Source organism: Vombatus ursinus, unplaced genomic scaffold, assembly GCF_900497805.2.
Source record: "Vombatus ursinus unplaced genomic scaffold, bare-nosed wombat genome assembly UNPS02014786.1, whole genome shotgun sequence".
Classification (NCBI taxonomy): Eukaryota; Metazoa; Chordata; class Mammalia; order Diprotodontia; family Vombatidae; genus Vombatus; species Vombatus ursinus.
Window position 1 is genome coordinate 13,739,541 of NW_020954564.1, and position 21,349 is coordinate 13,760,889.

A 21,349-nucleotide genomic window follows, 5' to 3' on the forward strand; every position below is an offset into this window, starting at 1 on the left:
TCCTTACACACTATCCCTGCCTTCCTTTTTATGTGTGGACTTTGCTAGAAATGTCCATGTGTGGTTGGCCACACTTGGTAACATAGCAAACACTTGAGGATGTACCTGCTGGCAGCCAGAATTTGTGTAAGCTGACAGATGTGTTTCCTGTCTGCACAATTACTGTCTGCATGCCTCCCTCTGGCTATGCTAAAGAGTATGTGTAGTGCACTGATGTAGTCCAGGGTGAGCAGAATGGTTTCCAAGACTGGGTCCCAGAGAAGGACTCCAGATGGTGTTAGACACTATTAACAGAACGCTGGAGAAGGCAAGAGACCTCTTACTCTCTCGCCCTGCTGTTTGCTATTCCTAGCAACCAGGTTCCTTTTTTCCCCCTTCTTTTTATAAATTGAATAAATAGAATATAATCCCCTTTTGTCTTTAGCTTCATGGTTTTTATCATCAAAAGCAGATGAATGGCTCCCTTTCTAAGGAGCCTAGGCCTTCCCAGGGCATGAGTTATACTGAGAGTGATGACGAACAGCCAGGTAAAGGAGGGTCTGTAGAGCTTTTGTGATTTGAGATCTACATCTACTAGCAACCTAGAATACTTTGAAGGCAATAGCAGCAAAGTCCTTTCCCAAGAAAGGAATAATCCTTACTAGAGATGTACATGTGCTCCGTGATAGCAGCTCCAACAAACCAGAGACCCAAGGATGCATTATGAAATACATTTTTCTCCCTTCTCACCTCATTAACACCCCCAGGCAGGAGATAGCCACTAACTGTATGTATTCTGTTTTTGAAACTTGAGGTTACTGGTGGGAATAATTCTTATGTTCTGCTGTTCTGAATTCTTGGAGGTAGAAGGTTGCTGTTTTTATTATCAATGGCTAACATCTTTTTATGTGCTTGTTAACATTTATGCACTGGAATGGGCATGGTGGTTTTGTTTGAATGTTTTAGTTTAATATTTTCCAAATTAATGCAGTCCTGGAACATTTTGGGGTTAGAAATACATTGATGGAACCCACCACTTTTAGTCAGGGAAACCTGGAAGATCTCTCTCTCTCTCACACACACACACACACACACACACACACACACACACACACACACACACGTATATATACGTGTGTGTGCACATATACATGTATATATGTACATATGTATATGTATCCTATCCAAGAAATTAACCCAATTTTATATTGGGAAACTGTTGTGCACTAAATATTAAAGGATTCAAAATTTCATATTTCCCTCAAAGCTGAAAATCATTTAGCTTCTCATCCTAGCAATCAGAAAAGAGCCCAAAGTGTCTCAGTAATTTGCCCAAGGTTGTATAGATATTAGGCAGTAAAGCCAGGATGCAAATCTCCGCTTCATTAGTGACCTCCCCTAAATCATGTTGCTTCATAAATATTTTTGAGTGGAAAGTATCACTAGCATCCCTCTTTTCTTGGCAAGACTGTTCACATTGGGAATGTTCATTTGGAATTTGAGGACTGGGGTTTGAATTTACTTGTGAAAACTTCTATGACAGTCACACAATGAAGAGAACTTCCTCTGAGAGCACCACATCAACCAGTCTTCTCCGTTAGAAGTTTTAGTTCCCCAAATCAAAAACGTGATAGCTAGTTTTCACTGTTTCAGTTGGGAATCTTGCTGTGGCCACCAGTGATGAGGTTCTTACCTTCAAGAAGCATTTTTACCTGTTGTTTCCCAGAAGTCAGAGAAAATGTGACCACCTCAAGCTTCTCAGTTCCTTAGGAACTAGGAATACAAACTTACCTAACGCCATGTGTACACATAAGTGAAAGGCATTAGAATATATTGATAAACTTTAACTTGATGACAGTTTTTCTTGGTTATTCAAATCTGCCAAGCTCCAAAGTAGATAAAACTTTAGAGCTGAAATAGGAGACTCAGACAATGTCAGAGCTGAAAAGGATGTTAGAACACAGTCTGTTCATCTATAGTCTGGTGGCATCAAACTCAAACAGAAATGGGGACCAACAAACTGTGTATAAGAATCCCTGAGGGCTGCATATGGGCTTGATTTTACATTGTGATATCTATGTTTTATTCCATTTTTATTATGTTAAATATTTCCCAATGACATTTTAATCTGGCTTGGGCCTTACTCAGGAGTGTTATAGGGAGATGCAAGCCACATGGTTGACACCTCTTATCTAGTCTAACCCTCTTAATTTACAGATGAGGGGAATGGGACAGAGAAGGAAAGCCAAAGGCTACTATTGGCAGTTAGAACTAGAATCCATTTAAAAATGTTTTACTGTCAATCTTTACATGTAGCTAGCTAAGCTTCCAAAATGATCCTTTATACTCATGCCATGTACCTGAAACCTCTAACAATGCCATATTCTGTAGTAAATTGTTCTGTTTGGTCTCAGAGGACAGAATTAGGAACAATGGGCAAAAGCCACAAAGAAGCTAACAAGACTAGATGTTGGGGGAAAAGAAATCAACTACCTTTTCAACTGTTAGAATTGTCAAAAAGTGAACTGAGCTGCCTTAGGAGCTGGTGGTAGAGGTTCCTCCTTCCCCGAGGTCTCTAAGTAGAGACTGAATGATCACTCGACAGGCATATTACAGTGGGGTTTCCTTTTAGGTATGAGTTGGACTAGACAGCTTCCAAGGTCCCTTTTCCAACTCTAAAATTCTGTGACCCTGTGGACAAAACACGTACAATGCAAGGCTCTGTTTGCACCCTCCCTCTTCCTGTACTGTTGTTCTCCTGAACCTCGTTTAGTAACTGAAATGCATTCATGGGATGCAGCTTGTGAAATGCTGAGCCCACAGGGCACTCAATGTATTCACTTGGTGTATATCCCCTTCGGCCGCCCAAAAACCGTGTGTGCTGGGCAGTGGCTAGGTATTTAAATGAGAAAACAGTGCAGTGAGCTCAGTGATGCAATTTAAGATGTGTACTTTATAAGGTCATTATTTTAATTACCATTAAAATAATTGGCACTGTGGCTATCAGGATAATGTGAGAAGATCAGAGGCTCAAGGCTGTTCCTCCCCCAGCCTTGGAGGTATGAGCAGCTTTTAGTCTGTGTAATTAAAAGCTCCTGTCTTTCATGTGTACAATAAAGGGGGCTGGGAGGTGGGTAGTCTAATTGTAACCCTTTTGCATTTTAATGCATTTATGATCATCAATAAGCCCTATCCTTGAGTTGTGTCCTCTGGTCTTAGCATCTTCATGATTGCCATTTTACATCCACACTCCCAGGTTCTGTGGTGTACCTTATCTCTAGTTATAGCTCAGTGCTTCATTGCACTGTGAAGACGTTTCTGTGAGGAAATGTCAATGCTTTTCCCTCTAAAATATTAAACGTTCTCCTGAAGTTCTTTGCTGAAAACTCATCCTTGTGTGCAGGTGACCCTGGGTTCTCAATGGCTCTGCCAAGATATAAAGTCTTTGAATCAGTTAGGGGCCCATGGACTATGCCTGCCATCTGGACCCCAATCTAAATAAAAGCAGATGAGAAACCTTCTTCTGGTGAAGAACCTAACCAACAATGGGTTTTTTTTTCCCCCCAGTAGTGATCTGCAAAGATGGATAGAGTGCTCCACACTGAGAAAGTCATGAACCTTTTGAAGTTAAAAATATAAAATATGGAAATATATAATATGTCCAAATGTGTGTAGCCTTTTCTTCTATGTAAAAATGGGCTTAATAGCTTCACTTACCTCTCTTTATCTTGGGAGTATAGATACCACCTGCATTTATGGGTTTTTTCCGTCTATTTCAAAACTCAAATTAACTGGATTTAATTATAGTTAGATCTCAACCCAATGAAGCCTCACTTGTTCAGCAGTTGAGTAAATAGTGAAGGTCTTAGCTCAAGACTTTTGGAATGTCAGTCTCCACTCTAATTACTTCAAAGGACGATTCCCTCCATGGTAATGGATACAGTTCTCTTTCTTCTCTTTCAGTTGCGGGAACTGGTCAGTATGTGCATATATCCAGACCCTGACCAAAGACCTGACATTGGCTATGTACACCAGCTAGCCAAACAGATGCACATCTGGAACGCCAGCACTTGAATCCAGAAGAGATGCACACAACAAAGCCATCATCACTTAATCTTACTTGAATATTCTTTCTCCAAAGAAGCTGACTGGTGGCCCATGAGTGGAACAACTGAGAAGAGGCCCGGGTAGTTCTGCAGGTTTTTGGTCCTGGCTTTAAAGTGAAGAGGCAGTGCAACCTTGGGGGTGGGAGTGGGATGAAGGGGGGGTGGGGGGAGAAGCTCAGGACAGTTACCATTCCTCTTCAGAGAGTCCTTTCTTTAAACAGTTGTGCATAATAAAGGATAGTTCTGTTAATAAGGGTGTCTCAGGGAAATTTCCAATGAAGCACTCTTTGTATCTCAATTGTAATGTGAAATGCCAAAAAAGAATTCCTTCATTGAATTGTCTGTCAGTGTTTATACAAATGTAAGATTTGCCATGGACTGGTGGTTTGTATAACTGCTAATAACCCTCTTTTGCAAATGGTTAATAGTACATTTAATCAAGTCCTTCATATCCTTTTTATATGATCAAACTCTGTGTGTGGTGTTCTCTGTTGCAAAGTGAAAACGTGGGGAGTAGGAGTATTGGTTTGGTGGTTTTAAATTTTTTCATGGAAAAGTGGAGATTTTGCTAATGTTTTATCAGTTTATATCTCATTAAATAAGAAGTAGGGAAGAGTTAGAATTATAGCGTGGTAGAGCTGGGAGGGACCTAAAGGATTGTCTAATCCAACTATTCATGTTACAGAGAAGGAAACTGAGGCCCATATAGGGGAAGTGACTTGTTCAAGGTCACACTGCAAATTATATGGTCAAGCCAGGACTAAAATCCACATTTCCTGGCTCCCAGCCCCAGTCGCTTCCTCTCTACCAGAAATTCATGAAGCAAATTTTCACTAAAGATCATTTATTTTTCTCTCCAAAACTCATCTGCTTGAATGTAGCCAAGGTTTCCTCTCAATGTTTTTGTTCCACCCTTGTCAGCCTTAACAAGTTCAAATATTTGTGCTGTTTTTGCTCATATACAAATGCCAACCAAGACTGTGGATGGCATCATTCAAGAGAAATGTCCAACTCAGTTATGTACAGAAATGTTCTGCTTATCTTGTTTTCCCCAACAGGATTAGTCCAGGTCTAATTAACTGTGAAAATGAACTTATAAATGTGAACTCATGGTAAACGTAACCTTTTGAAGGATGTGGATGGAATGTGTTTTTATACATAGACAAAACTGTCATTCCTGGGAGCTGGCGATGCTCCAGTGGGTCAGAGTGAAAAGGACTCCCTGGTTGGTGGGATTCCTGCTTGTCTGAAGTAGAGCTATGGTGAGGCACTCGAGCAGGACTTTGTGCTGTTTGATATACTGCCTCAAACCCACCCCCGACGTGTGAAATTATTTCTGTGGCCACAATGTAGGGTTTTGAGATTTTCTTCAAATGCAGTGTCTGCTTTGTTCTTAATATTTGTTCTCCAATACTGAAATAAAAACTGGGGTAAGAAGGGTTACACGTGTGTGTGTATGTTTGAATAGAATGATACCTCTATAATGTCATTTAATCTAATTCCCTCAGCATCTGACAAGAGAAGACAACTGTCCCAAGAGACTTGGAGAGCTGAAGATATAGAATACTGGAGCTTAAAGGGACCCCCTTGAAAGGGATCTAGTCCAATTCTTCTGTTTTACAGATTAGGAAGCCATGTCGGACACGTGGCTAGGTAAACGGTAGAGCCTAAATAAGTTCAAAGCATTATCTCAAACTTAGGCACTTGCAAAGGTCTCCATTAAGTTACTGACAGTAAAAATCACCTTTAAGGATGACAACAGTAAACAAACACAGTGACGTAAGGGTTGCATATTCCAAGCTAAAGTCAGCCTCAGGTGGATGTTTTTTTAAATACTACTGCTGAAAACCAGGGAAATGGCTTGACCACAGCAGGTTGTGTTCACCTAGCTTGGCTATCTATCAGAAGAGAAAGGGACCAGTACTTACCTGCTATAAAATAACATAGGAACTTATTTTGAAAAAGTATTTAAGGGCCAGCTAGGTGGTACAGTGGATAGAGCATAGGTCCTGGAGTCAGGAGGATCTGAGTTCAAATCAGGCCTCAGACACTTACTAGCTGTGTGACCCTAGACAAGTCAGTTAACCCCTATCACCTCCCTCTGCCTCCCCGCCAAAGAAAAAGTATTTAAAAGTCCTATAACTTTATTTTATAATTTGATCTGGATAGCAGCTGCATAATATAGTAACTAGACATTATATATGACTTTGAATCGTAGTTCAGACACTTCAATAGGTATAGGACTTCGATGACTATGAGTCTCAGATGCCTCATCTATAAAATGGGGATACTACCTACCTAACACGAAAACTGTAAACATTAAAGAACTACAGAAATGTAAGCTGCTGTTACACTTTGAGAATATTCAACATCCTGTAAGGCAATTGAGATAATTTAAAAAAAAAACCAAAACATATAAAATGACACATCTGCCTTAGCTACATAATTACCATTTGTTTATTAGTGATACATTGGTTTTACATGAGGTGACCTAGGGGCAACCCCAAACCTTCTGATCAATGGCGTTGATGAGCGAGCCCTTTTAGGAAGTGTCCATTGTCTGTACTGTTTCATCCAGCACTTCAATTTCCAGGGAAGTGACTTTCTCAGTAAGAATAGCAGTTGTCCCTTTCTCACACTTGTACCTGCCAAACCTATGGAGGACAAAAGAGAAAGGGGTAAAGGTGAACTTGGTTTTCAAATCCAAGAGCTGAAAAGGACATTTGAAAGGAGAATATTAGAAAAGAGAATGTTAGAGCTAGAAGAGACCTTAAAACAGAACTGGAAATTGGGCCAGAGAGATGCAGGGATTTTTCTCAAGATACAGCAAACTAGTTAAGTAGCAGGTCTGAGACTCAAATCCAGACTGAACTCCCAGCCCACAGTGATCTTTCTTAACTTCTGCTGCCTTAACTTCTTCACGCAAGAAACTGAAAATGCTCTCATACACTCTTTAGGTTGACAAGGCATAAGCTCACACATGGCACCTGCGGGGAGGGGGAGGGGAGTAGTAGCTGGAACCAATGGGTGAAAGTTATAGGGACACAGATTTCAAGTCAATATAATCACTGTCAAAGAATGGAATGGGCTGCTCTGTTATAAACTGAGTTCTGCACTGCTGAAGGTGTCGGACCTAAACTATTCAGAATTGGGAAACAAAGCATCTGAGCAGTACTGTGCAGAGTGTAAGGTACATATTTGTACAGTTAATCCTCACGCTGGGGCTGGGAATTAAGACACTGTCAAATGCCAGTGCAAGCCCAACTGCTCCTCCCATCCGTCCCCAACTGGAGGTTCATTTCCATAAATATCAAGCCTCATTTGGGCTCACAGAAAGTTGTTGGCTGGAACAGGACATGCGCACCTCAAATATCTACCCTCCTTTTAACCGAAGATTTGTCCTGGAAGGAGGCAGAGGAAAGAGCATTCATTCTCTTTAGCCATCTCTAGATCTCTGCAGGGCCCAAACCATGTAATCTCTAAAACCACAGCTCAGAAAGAATGCAAACTGCAAAAGAAGCTTTTTCTAAAATGTAAGCAAACACTACAACTAAATCATTTTGGTCTGGTAGGCTGCCCTCTTGGCCAAAAGCTGGTTTGTACAAAACCTGAGGGTAGTCTAGAATCACATAATCCACAGTCATTTGGGGGTATATCTGTATATCAGGGAGATTGAGGCAATGTAAAAACAACATATCAATAAAAGTCTATTAAAAAATAAGTCATCTATCACCTGATGTCATGGTCCTCTTTGAGAACCAAAGGACAAACAACAATGACAAAACAGTGGAGAGGGGTGATCCCTTATTAGTAAATTGTTGTTCAGTTGTTTTTCAGTCATTCAGTTTTTCACAAAGCCAACTCTTTGTGATCCCATTTAGGGTTTTCTTGGCAGAGATACTGGAATGGTTTGCCACTTCCTTCTCCAGTTATGAGGAAACTGAGGCAAACAGGATTAAATGCCTTGTTTAGCATCACACAGCTAGTAAATGTCTGCAGCCAGATTTGAATTCAGGAAGATGAGTTTTCCTGACTCCACATCCAGTTGAATCGAAAATGAAAAGCTACTCAGTAGTCTCGTATTTTAACATGTTAAGTATCAAACTCCTGGAAGAGTATAATAAAAGCTAAATATTATTGTACCATTAAAAAAAAAAAGTCATCTAATACAATCACTCATGTGACAGGTGGGAAAGTGGGGCCAGATGACTTGTACCAAGTCATAAAGTTTGTAATAGGCAGAATTTGAACTCAGGTCCTGATTCTAAATCCAGGGCTTCACTATGCTCTCTGCCAGATCCCAAAGTACCCACACAGAGGAAATCACAACAGATTCTTGTTTTCCTCTGCAGAATTGTACTGGAAAACTTATTGGGGCTTAAGAGTGAAATCTGGATTCAAACTCTTAGTTACTAGTTGTGAGAATTTGAGCAAGTCAAATTTCTATGAGCCTTGCTTACAAAACAGAGGTGGTCATGATGCTTGTTCAGGTACTTTGTCGGCTTTGCTTCGAGAAAAAGCTTTGTAAACTTTAAAGCATTACAGAAATACATTTAATAACTACCATTTCCCTTTCACAGACGAAAAATGAGGAAGCTGATCTGATTTCTCTCTAAAGGTCCTCCCAGCTCTGAATCTTAAAGATCAGCCCATGTACCAAAAAAGTGCTCTGCACATGATAAGCAATAAATGTTTGCTGTTATTATTATACTATGATCTCATACTAGGAATCTATATTCTCAAATCATTAGGAGTACAAGGTAACCCCCACCACCAGGCTTGTTCTTAGGAGCCTGAATGAGGAAATGCCCTGATGCAATTTTCTAGGAGTGACAACATGACCACTTTGGAACAAAATCTTCATCACTGTGTGGATGAGGTGCTCACTGTTGGATTAGAAATTTGGGGGGGGGGGGGCCTTTTTATCTCCTTGAGTTACAAAGCCCTTATCTTCAGCAACATACAAGGTAATGTTTTTTTAACCTTGGGTAAATTAGCCACAGAGCACTTAAAAACCACAGATTGCAGAACTCAATAGCTGAGGGAACTCTTAAGGCTCAGATTAACCAATGAACATTTCTTCAATCAGTATCAACACTCATGAAGAGGGGAAGACAAAGAAATGTGAAGGTTGGACCCACTTAGCCTTATGCCCTGAAAGTGTCTAGACTGCAGGCAAGGGCCCAGCCCAGACCTGTGACAAGCCCTTGGAAAGTTGAATCTATACATCTCAACCTCTGTCACCAAGTTCATATCCTCAAGTCACATCTGTTACAGATGGCATCCTGGGATAACTGTTCTGTTTTCCACTCTCCAGCTTCCTCTGACTGCTCTCCCTCCAGCTTTAAGTACAAGTCATGAAACCCAAATCAAGTCCAGGCTCTGCCACAATGAGCTGAATGATTCTGGATCAGTATTTTCTTCCTCCAAACCTATTTTCTCATTGGCAAAATGAGGTCAGCTTAGATAATTTCTAAGATTCTAAGGTCCTTTCCAGCTCTAATATTTCATGTTCTTCCACTTTCAGTTCTAATAATTTATGGGTTGAGGAAAACACTAAAGCTCAAAGGCCTTAGAAATCATCTAGTCCAATTCCTTTATTGAGCCCAAAGAGATGAAGCACCTTGCCAAAGTCAAACAATGATTTAGTGACCAAACTAGGCTCAGAATCTGTTTTTCTTGACTGAGTGGTCTATTATTTTCATTGTTACTTTAAATAAACAGTCCTTTCTTTCTTCCTGGATGCACAATTTAGTAACTGCAATTTCTAAATATGTTTTCACACAAACCACCTTTGGGGGTGCGGGGGGTAGGGCCCATACAAAACCAGTACATGGTCAGGGCATCACAATACACAGGATAGCCATTGGCTGGTTAATGATAGTATGAGGTGCTTTCCGCCCTTAGTAATTCTATAACTAAGTATAAATTATACCATTTATTTCTCAATGACCACTGGACAAGTTCAGCACCTTGGTGAGTACCTGCCAAAAGACTATTATGTTTATCCGTGTAGCCATAAGCTGGGGTCAAAAAACCCTCAACATCCAGAAAGAACACCTATCTCAGAAGCTCCTATGGATACTGTTCAAAGTTTAGTTATAAGACAGCTTCTGGAGGCCACCAGAGAGCTAGAAAGATGTAGGAACATGGACTACTTAAGTATAAAATACAGAATAGTAACACTATGAGGACTCTAGGAGAAACCATAGAGTTCAACCTTTTCTATTTTAAAGAAAGGAAAATTAAGGCCCTGAGAAGTCAAGTTAAAATGTCACAGTGTCATTAAGCAATAGAAATTGGATCTCCTGGTGCTCTTTTCACTGAAATATACCATCTCTCACACTGTGGAAAATCAAGTCAACAAGCATTTATTAAACACTTACTATCTGTCTGGCACTGTGCTAAGCACTGAGGATACAAGGAAAGGCAAAAATATGGTCCCTGCCCTCAAACAGCTCACACTTTAATGAGGAAAAGTTGAGTGATCATATAAATCAAAACCTAAATTCAACAGAGAAACCCACGTACAATTTAATGAAACCTTTATAAGGCAAATAATTCTCCTAACTCACCAGTCTTATAAGATAAGGCTTGATATTCGTTTTCTTAATGTGAAGTGTACTTGTGCAGAAGAGGCACAGTAGGGGCCTAGACCTAAGACAAACTAGAAAAAACTGAAGCCAGTGTGACATAACAGAAAGAACTCTACGCTTAAGAGTCAGAAGATGTGGCTGGGTTAAAATCCCAGATCCCTCACTTACTAGTTATGTATTAATGAATAAGTCACTTGCCCTCTCTGGGCCTATTTAGCTGTAAAATGAGGGCGCTGGATTAGATGATGCGAGATCTTCTACCCCTTAATTTCTTGTGTTCTATGCTCTAACATTCTACACTCAGAGAACCTTTCCAGCTCCAACATTATATATTTTCGCAATCAATGTCCTCAATGTTCTTCCAGCTCATTTTGTGCTTAAACAAGCAAAAATCAAATTTGCTCACCTGCTTCCTTTCTTGTTGGGAATATCAAATGGACGGAGGAAGTCCAACTTGGACTTGCTGATAACACAGAGATCTATGTTACTCCCAGATCCTAAGTCATTGAAGATCCCAGCTGAAATGGCCTCACTTACTAGCTTCTTAGCTTCTTCCTCCTGAAAAAAAGAAATGTTTGCCATCACTGAATGCAAAACTGTCAATCTGTAATCTTGTGTTTTAATAACTAGAACAAGAAACAATAACACCAACTTGCCTTATGGTTAATAAACCTGATGCAAAATCAAAAGAGAAACATAATACCAAGAAATCAACAGAAGACATGCTCATTTTATAATAGAAACTGCTGACAAAAACCAATCATACACATTTTTAGTGGCTCCCTATTCAATGAGTAAAATGCAAACTTGTCATTCAAGGCTCACCAAAATCTGGGCTACGCTATATTCCAGTATCTAATAAAAACTCTCGTCTCCATTCTCTATGCTCCAATCAAATTGGATTACTCATCATACCACAACTACATCCAGTGCTGTCTTGCCTCTCTGTCTTTCTTATGCCAGGAGCATCCTTCTCTTCCCCCTCCCCCTCTTTGCCTAAATTCCTACCCATCTTTCAAAGCTCAACTCATAAGACACATGCATCATGAAACATCCTTCCCTCAGACATCAAAGAGCATTTTGTTTTATACCTAATGTTCTTACTGTGTGTTATTATATGTAAAAGTTATCTATGTGTATAGCTTATCTCCTGACTTGGCTCTAAGTTCCACGAGGACAAGGATTATATTTTATTTAGACTTTATTTTCTCCAGTAACTAGCAGTAGCTAGGATATAGCAGCCAGCAATAGCGCTGTGCACACAACAGATGTGTAATGTTTGTTGAAGTGAATTGTGCTGAGTTACAAGCAGACCATTTGAAGGAAACCAGAAATGCTCTCCATGCCCAATCCCATTCCCTCAACATCCCAAACTTGATCGTTATTGAGTCTTTTTTTTTCAAGCTAAGTATTCCTCCTTTTCCTGTGATTCTCTTTTAGAAGACAAAATCTGGTGCCACAAATCAGAAAGGACGCCATGGGATAGCGGAAAGAACATTGGATTTGGAGCCAGAAGACGTGAGTTTGGATCCCAGCTTAGATACTTACTATCTCTGTGACTACAGGCAAGTCCCTTAACCTCTCTGAGCCTCAGTTTCCTGATTAATAAAACCAGGGGGTTCAGTCAGACAATCTTTAAGATCACTTTCAGCTCTAAATCCTATAATCCTGTTTCCAGAAGAGGGTAATCAGAACAGTAAGAGGATTTCAAACCATATCACATGAAGAATAGCTGAAGAGCATTTTAGCATGGAGAAGAGACACTCAGAAAGAGCACAATCACCATCTTCAAATAGCCGGAGGACTGTCATGGCTTGGCACAGAACAAGACTCAATGGTTCCATAGAAGCTCCAAGAAGTAAGGGGGGGGGGCACGCCCAGTGAAACGGGCCACTTTTAAATGAGTTTTGTGTCACTACACAGAGGCTGAATGATCAACCAACCATCTATCATAGATATCACAGAGGGATAGAGACATGGTTCTAGTCGATTTTCAATGTCCAGAAAGGGATCTAATTTACCTTGGATGACACAGTTAGTAAGTGACAGAGCTGGGCCATAAACTCAGGCTTTTTCTGACTCTAGTTATATTACAGCAATATGGTATAGCAAAATCTAGCACAATGGATTTTGGAATTAGAGGCCTGGAGGTCTCAAATCCTCACTCAGCTTTGTGACCTTAGGCAAGTCACTTAACCCTCACACACCTCAACTTACTTCCCCACTAAAAGAAGGGCTTGGGTTACAAAATCTCTAAAGGTACTTCGAACTTCTAAGTCTTTGATCCTATGACTGCAAGTCGATTGCATTTTTCTACAGTATAAGGTTGTTGTTGTTTTTTTAATTTCAGTATTGCTAAAACTTTTAGAGAGATATGCTATCAATTTCTCAATGTTCAAAATAAAAATGTGATGAGTACAACCTCCCAAATAAGTCTTTCTTTGGGGTGGGGGGCTGGGAGAAGAGGTATAACAACTTTAGGGAGAAGGGAAAGAAGGTACCAATAAATGCGAATAGTGCCGGTACATCACGATGTGCAGCTTAAATTTGTTTTGAAATTCGGCCACTGCTTCCAAGTCTCTTCCAATTCTATAATTATAATTTTATAATGATGTAAGTTCTATGTCATTATATATTGTATAATGATATACAACTGAGCCTCAAAACCTAGAAGCCCTGGGTTCAAGTCCTGCCTCTGATACATGACCCTTGAAAAGTCATTTAACTACACTGTCTGTAAATTGCAGACTAGGTGCTAAACTGCATTTCTAGAAGGAGTTTCCTTATTCATGAGTTCCCTGTGCCAACAAAGTCCTAGGCCCAGACCCTATCCTCAATGCCTGCATGCAGGATAAGGCAAGTAGGAAAGAGGAAGAATACCAAGAATGGGTGTACAGGAGGGAAGCCAGTGATTAAATGTAGTGAGAGGATCCAAAAAGGTAAAGGCAAGGAAGTGAGGGCAGGCAAGTATCTGAAGCCAAACTTGACAAGTCTGCTAAGTTATGTTAGTTCAGAATCTGGGCAAGAAACTGGGAAATCCAGTTTGGGGTTAGTGTGCAAAACTAAGCTAACTCATAAAATTAAATACATAAATTCTGACCATGTCACACCTCCCAACAAGGAAACCTGGTCTGGTTTGTTTCATCCTTGACCAGGAATAGAACGTCCCTTTTAGCTCCAACATTTTCTGTTCAACGTTCCAATTCTATGTTATAAAAGTCCTTCTAATTCCAACATGCTATGTTCTAAAGTCTCTTCTGGTTCTCACAGTCTAAGTTCTAAGATTCTGTGTTCTAAGGTCCCTTCCATAGTCCTTTCCAATGTTCTGGGCGAAGCAGAAAATTCCCAAATCCAAATTCCAGTCCCATCATATGAACCCGCCTACCACATGAGATAAGAAGCTGTTAGAAGGCAGTCAGGACTAATATGCAGATATAAACATTTTGAAGAAGAACCTCCCCCCACTACTTTCTGTATTGGCTGCACCAAGCAATAACAACTTATTCCAGCGACATTAGCTCCCTCTACAGACTCAATGAAAGAGACACACTGAAATTTAGTACCTGGGTGGCCTAAGCCAAGCAGCTCTGTGACAGTGCAAGCCTATCTCAAGCTCAGAAACGTTTGTCACATTTATAAACATCACTGGATTCCATAATTTGTACTTCACAAAATGATGCCAAATTCTTAACACTGCCCAATCTATATCCAACTCAGGCAGGGAAGAGTAGAAAAGAGTTTTGATGCACAACGTAGGGTCAAAATTTCTTATCCATAGCATTAATGAATGCTAGAATCCTTTGGAGCTACAGCATGATATAGCACAGGGCCAGATGTGTTGACAGCTGGGTTCCCATCATAGCTCTGCTACCCAGTAGTGGCAGAAGCTTAGAAAACTCATTTAACTCTACTGGGCCTCAGTTTCCATTCTAAAAAAAAATGAAAGGGTTAGACTAGGTGAAATGCTTGTGAAGGAATATGGTAGGCACTGATAACAGAAAGCAAATTTGAAGACCTGACTTTATTAACCATGTGACTGTAGAGAAGTCACTGAGTCTCTCTAAACCTTGGTTTCATCTATAAAAATGGTGATTAATATCTGGAGTACCTACCCCACTGGGTTGTTATAAGGCTCAAAGGAGATAATTTATGTAAATATATAAATTTTAAAGACATGTAGATATAGATATCTACACCTACATCTATATGTATGTATGTATGTAGGTCAGTTACCATTGTTATTGTTATTATTGCTGTGTACCCTTCTCACTCTGCAATTCCAGGTTTGAGGTCTCTCCAATTCTAGCATTCCACATTTGCTTCCAGTTTTAACAATCTGATTCTCTGACCTTCTGACACTACCTCAGTGGTAAAGGACACAAAGGGCACTAAAAACTGCAGTCATTCCAATCCTGTATTTACCAAGACTCTCTGTGGAGATGACAGGGTTTTTCTGAGAGGCAATCTGAAAGTGATGGTACTAGCAGGTACCTTGAAGAGGCCAAATTGGGTCATGACTATTATAGGGAAGAAACTAGAAAGATAGTCACTTTAAAAAAATAAAGCACTATATGAAATAACCTCTATTTGGGGAGTGTAGACCTACAATGTTATTTATTAAAATGATTGAAAGAATTTAGGTTAAAATAAGTTAAACTAAAGGTTAAAATGCAAAACTCAAGCAATCTGGAGAGCCAGGTAAGTACTTGTGGCCTCAAACAACCACAATGACTAATGGCAGAGACCTACCTGCCCCAGGGCTGAAGAAGTTGCTAACAACCTGCTTTACTGAGTCCAAATGAAGTGCCCCAATGTAATTAACTGTGTGAACTTGAACAAGTCACTTCTCCCTCAAAGCAGCTGTAAAATGAGAAGAGGGAGCCCATATCAGATGATCTCTTAGGTCCCGTGAAGCTGACATTCAATGGTTCAAATTAGATAATACGTGAAAACACTTTTTTAAACATAAAGCAGTTCTAGGTGCATCGATTATTATAATCATTCTACTGCCAACAGTCTTAATGTGACACAGCCCTCCCAGAACTGCTTCTGGTTCAATCAGCTGTGCCTGAAGCCAAGCCCTAAGGAAGAGGAACCATTTCTCCTCCTACCCCACTCCTTGCTAAAATGACAACTATTCCAAAGACGATCTCAGCATTCTCTAGACACGGAAAAGCACATGAATAATAGGTTTCCTACTGTCACAGCCTAATTATGAAAGTGACCAAAAGATGGATAACAAGACACAGTATATGCCTTTTATTTTAATTCTACTATTTCCTAAGGAAAACTCAGAACTGTAGCAGGAGAGAATTGTAGATGGTTTCTCAACACACTGCTGATTAAAGACCATCTGTCTTTATAAATATCTGACTAGCCTGCTTAGGACATCAATGATAATTTGTATATTTTTGCTTTTATTAGTACTATTTAACAAGTCTTCAATATATCAACATGTAAAATATGGATATTTTCAATTCTTCAATAAAGACTGTTTAAATGATAATGGTCATTCTAAAGCACTTTAAGGTTTACATAGTACTTCCTTCATAAAAACTCTGAGACACAGGGGGAATAAATATCCCCATTTTTAAACTGAGGAAAACTAAAGTTCAGAGGGGCGAAGTGACTTGCCCACAACCCCACAACTACTCATTGCTGGTGCTAGGATTCAAATCCAAATGTCCTGACTTCACATCCAGCACTCTTTCCAATATATTTCCACAGTGTTTCTCTTTGGTTAATGCTTGATAAGTACAGTCTTACACCAAGAAGCATACGTTCTTGATAATGAGCAAAATATATTTTCTCTAGGGATCAACAAAACATTTATTACCTTTAGGCAGCATTACCAAGGTTTTTGGCAAAATCATCAAGAAGAACACCAAGGACTATGATCTACAGAAGAAATCAATCGCACCCATAATACCATAGAAAAAAGGCATCCATATTGCTTTCAGAATTAATCCCTTGTGGCAAAATGTGCAGGTGCCACTTGTTCAAAGAATCAGATGGTACCCATGTCACAAGAGACACTTACTTACCTGGGAGAAAGGCTGGCTCAGTAAAGGTTTAAATTTTTAACTACGACCAACTAATTTTGGTTGGAACATAATGCTAATCATGCCAGGGTCAAGGGTTCAAGACCTATGTGGAATGGAAGGCCTGGATCAGTTTAGCTGCCCCAGACGAGCCACCCCTAACTCTGGCCAGCTGTCACACAAATTTACCCCGTTGGTCACAAGGGAGATTAGATGACAGAGTGAGGATAGATCAGCCTACCCTACCCCCACTACTGGAAAAACACTGAAAAAGCATGCCCAACTGCTCAGGCAGCTTTCTTCTATGTAGAGAATGGCACATATTTGGATATAAGACAATAGAATTCTAGGACATATGAATCAGAACCCTGCAGGTGCTCCAAGTCTAGTGTCCTCATATACAAAGTATAATCACAGAATGCTAGCCAAGGAAGGACCCTGAAATAATATTGTTTTAAGTTAAAAACAAGTGCTAGAAAAAAAGGACAGAATAGTAGAATCGTACAAGACTTTAGAACTTAGAACATTAAAGCACAGGACAAAGAATATATAACACAGGACAAAGAATATATAACTGGAAGAGATATTACAACTTAGTGGGTTATGATACAGAAGACATGACATGGAGGGGCTCCCCAGAACACAGAACGTTAAGGCTTGCTGAAAGGGCACTAAAGGTCATCTGGTATGACCACCTCGTTTTACACAAGACACTGAGACTCAGACAAGTAAAGTGACTTGCCCTTTATCATACAGTTAGTAAGTAGCAGAAGAGGTACTTGAACTCAGTTCCTCTGGCTTCCCTCCTGCCCCCAATCCAATGTCCTATTCACTACACTCCTCCTTCCGTTCTCGCCCCCACCTCCACATCAGTGGCATAATATAAAATCAGTATTGAGTTAAAACTGCTTCAAAAAAAATTTTTTTTTGCCAAAGCCATGAATTTCCTTTAATAAACAAGCCAAGCATTCTCCTGAAAACTTTAACAATTTCTAAAAGAGACAACACAAGGCACAAAGGGATGCAAAATTGCAACAGGCCAAGAAAAAGAGGTTATAACAAATATGCTGACAAATCTTCATTATGGTGTTATGAAGGAGTTACTGTAATAATTAATCCTAACCAAAAGCATACCCTCCCCTCAAAAGTTCAGAGAATATAAAAGGAGTACTTCCTGCTTTATGGCTACAAAGACCAAGCTAACTGGGAATATCAGTCCCCCAGGTCTATACTGCTTCTTAAATGAGATTACAATAAGAGTGATGTACTATAATACAAGTCAGCTGTGACAGGCAGCACTTTATAGAGCTATCTGTTTGTCTCCATCACTACATCACACAATGTGTCCCTGGACTCCAATGTGCAACTCCATTTACCACTACATGACAAATGGGCGGCACTTGTAAAAGGCACAGAGAGGTCCAGATCAGCCATGTAATGGTCACCACAGCTGTACCAGAGTGCTTGAGGGGACAAAACAGACCCCCAAGTTCATTAAACTGACCAGTAATGGATCTTTCAAAAAGTGCCTTAGGAATAGTACAGTAAAGGCTAAAATAAATAACTCAGCATGGAAGGCTAATCTGAAATGGTGTTTGATAAATTATTTATAACACAGACGATTGTCTGCATTTAATATTGGAGCTACCAGTAGCATCTTTAAAAGATGATTTATGTGTTGCAATGCTATTAAACTTTATATTGGCCCACTGCTAGCTATAAAGTCTGCTGAGATTTAGAGAATGAGTTTTAAACTGTCACGGCAACATCATAGTAGATGGAGACTGTATTAAATCTTTACTTTAAACCTGTTATCTAGAGAGTTGCATTTTGTAGACACTCACAAACTGATAGATTACCTCTCCACATCTGCTACGGTGCAGGTCCAAAATAGTAGAGCTAAGGAACTTTTCCACATTTTTCTTGTATATAGCTTCAATCGAATTTCTCCTCCCACGTAAGTGATTTTCAGATTTGGAACGGCAGCAAAGTAAACCTTAAGAGCCTGTACTACTGGATGCACTGGCTACTTTGGTAGTAAATGAATGTTTTTCTATGTCTAAGTGGTCCATCACACATACTTAACAGTATATTACTTAGTTCTTGAGAAAAATTATACACATACTTGATAGAGTACTTGATAGGCTATTCAGGGATAGCCTTGGGAATATAGAAATGAAATTATATCTACAGTCACATAAGACAATAGATTTCAAAATAATAAAGGTTAAAGAAAAACAGAATTGATTATTTACATGATAGCTGTCCTCTGGATCATCATCAACTAGTTGGCAAAGGTTTTAAGGAAGAGGCAGCATAGCATATGGCAAAGAGATGGCCTGCAGTCACAAGACCTAGATTCTAATCCTTATTCTGCTACAAACTTACTATGTGCCCAGAAGGTGGGGGATGGGGGAGGGGGGGAACAATCATAAACTCTTCTGAACCCTCTTTCCTCATCTACAGAAGGGCCAGGAGTACTGAATTAGATCACTTGTAAGATCCCTTCTGGCTCTAACATTCTATGTTCTAAAGTTTGTTTCCACATTGAATTGTGTCCTGAGGTCCCTGTCCAGCTTTGGCATTCTACATTCTAAGGTTTCTTCTAGCCCTGACATTCTATACTTTATTCCAACACTCTATGTTCCCAAGTCCTGCTGAGCCCTTATACTCAGATTCTACAACTCCAAAGAGTAACAGAACAATGCTTACCATGAGATGAAAAGACCTACCCAGCCCATGGTCCATGGTCACTATAACTCTTCTAGGAAACTAGAGAAGAAATATCTTGACCTTGGGCAAATCACTTAACCTCTCTGCACATCACTTTCCTTATCTGTAAAAAGTGTGGGGGGGTAAGGGACTGGACTAGATGATCTTTAAGGTCCCTCCTGATTCTTGATACCTCACTTCTAAGGTAGCACATTTATAGTGGAAAGAACACTAGACCTGCTGTTTTGAGACCAAGTTCAAACCCCACCTTACTTACTAGTTGTTTGACCTTTGCTAAATCATTACTCACTCTCAATCAGTTTTATCTGTAAAATAAGGACAATACATGTTCCTACTTCACAGGATGTTATGAGGGTCAGATAAAATATATAAAGCACTTTGTAATCTTAAAGTACTCCAGAAATGTGGGTTATTTTTATTATTACCACCTCATCTGACAACCATATGGGTGGGGCAGAGACCATTATCCCCATTTTACAAATGAGGGAGGAATGATTTGCTCAAGGTCACAGTTAGGTATTTGAACCCAAGTCTATGCCAGTGACAGACCTCATGCCTGTCTGTCTCTGTGTGCGTATATAAATAAAAAATGCATTTATGTTAATTATGCTTCCAATGAATCTGGGCAAATCATTTAGCTGCTGCCTGCCTCAGTTTCCTTACCTGTAAAATAGGGATAAAAATAGCACCAACCTTCTAGGGTTGCTGTGAAAATGTAAAGTCTTTAGCACAGTGCTTGGCACATGGTAGGTGCTATATAAATGTTATTATTAGTATTATTATTAGTATTATTATATCCAGCTAAGGGCAGAAAGGCTCATCACTAAAAAGTTACCAAGTGATGACTTTTTTCAGTTACAGCAGCTCATGAAAATTATCTACTAGAGCAGAAGGGTTGCAGTCTACATAGCTGGACAAAATACTTACACTGATGACACCACTGATCCTTGAAAGACAGGTGACCCTCTGGACCTCAGAGGGGTTAAGACACTTTCACATGGTCAAAGAGCTAGCTAAGTGGGCTGGCTGGTCCTTGAAGCCTGGACTGTAACCTTACTGCTAAGACTTTAAACACAATCACCTGAGAGTAAAGGAAGGGGTATGACAACCTAAAAGATAAAACTAAGAGTAATTTCAAAACAAGATTAGAAAACAACCAAACAAGAGAGAACTAAAGTATTAGAAAGAGAAAAGAGGCTTACAGACATCTTACTGAAGTTCTCACTATACTATTAATGTGACATAAAGGAATCACTTATGAGTGGCTGAATAAAATTTAAAGAGCTCAATAAAGTGTTTAAAATAACCACCTAAAGCAATGTGTTTCCTCTATTCTGCAATATAGCTGATGTATCCCACATGCAGGTTAAGTATTTCAGGGCAAAAAAAGTTGATCTAATTTTCTGAAAACCAGCACTGTGTGGCAGTCGTAAGTTAAATTCCTAAGAACTGGGGTTTTGTTTTCTGTGAGAGGTGTTTGGGTAAACTCAGTATTCCTATGCAAACACCTGGGAATTGTTAAGTATACTTGAACTGCATCTGGTGCTGACTGCATCTGTCAAGTAGCGAATTAGGGGCTGAGTGTGTGGTTGTGTTTTCTTGTGCTGCTATCCCCACTCTTCCCTTTCCTGCCAATGGGCTTTTGTGAATGGATTCTATGAGGTGACCAGACAGGAGAGAAGTCCTATCATTTATAGGAATACAAGGTGATGGGTAGCAGGAGCAGGGACTTACAGGTTTATAGGGTATGCCTATTTACATAAACAACTGATCCCAGCCCAGAGGGTATCAGAGGCACCACACCTCTGCACACAGGACCTTAATGAGGAGGGCCTGGACTTCATCAATTTATCCGGCAGAAGGCAACATATTAAAATAGTATCTTTAAGAATTC

The 21,349-nt window shown here is 39.8% G+C and overlaps 2 protein-coding genes across 6 annotated transcripts in view; one reads left to right on the forward strand and one right to left on the reverse strand.

The window, feature by feature from the left end:
• Positions 1-5,528, forward strand: part of LOC114047350 (serine/threonine-protein kinase Nek6) — a 127,236-nt gene extending 121,708 nt beyond the window's left edge. For all 5 annotated transcript variants that reach the window (XM_027868156.1, XM_027868157.1, XM_027868154.1 and 2 more), the window contains one exon: positions 3,943-5,528. In XM_027868156.1, coding sequence (XP_027723957.1) covers positions 3,943-4,053 — 111 coding nt within the window. In that variant the 3' untranslated portion in view covers positions 4,054-5,528. The remainder of the gene's footprint in view (positions 1-3,942) is intronic.
• Positions 5,529-6,519: 991 nt separating this feature from the next.
• Positions 6,520-21,349, reverse strand: part of LOC114047386 (proteasome subunit beta type-7) — an 86,285-nt gene continuing 71,455 nt past the window's right edge. Inside the window, exons 7-8 of the mRNA XM_027868219.1 lie at positions 11,088-11,239; positions 6,520-6,739 (exon numbers count right to left, since the gene is read on the reverse strand). Coding sequence (XP_027724020.1) covers positions 6,628-6,739; positions 11,088-11,239 — 264 coding nt within the window. The 3' untranslated portion in view covers positions 6,520-6,627. The remainder of the gene's footprint in view (positions 6,740-11,087; positions 11,240-21,349) is intronic.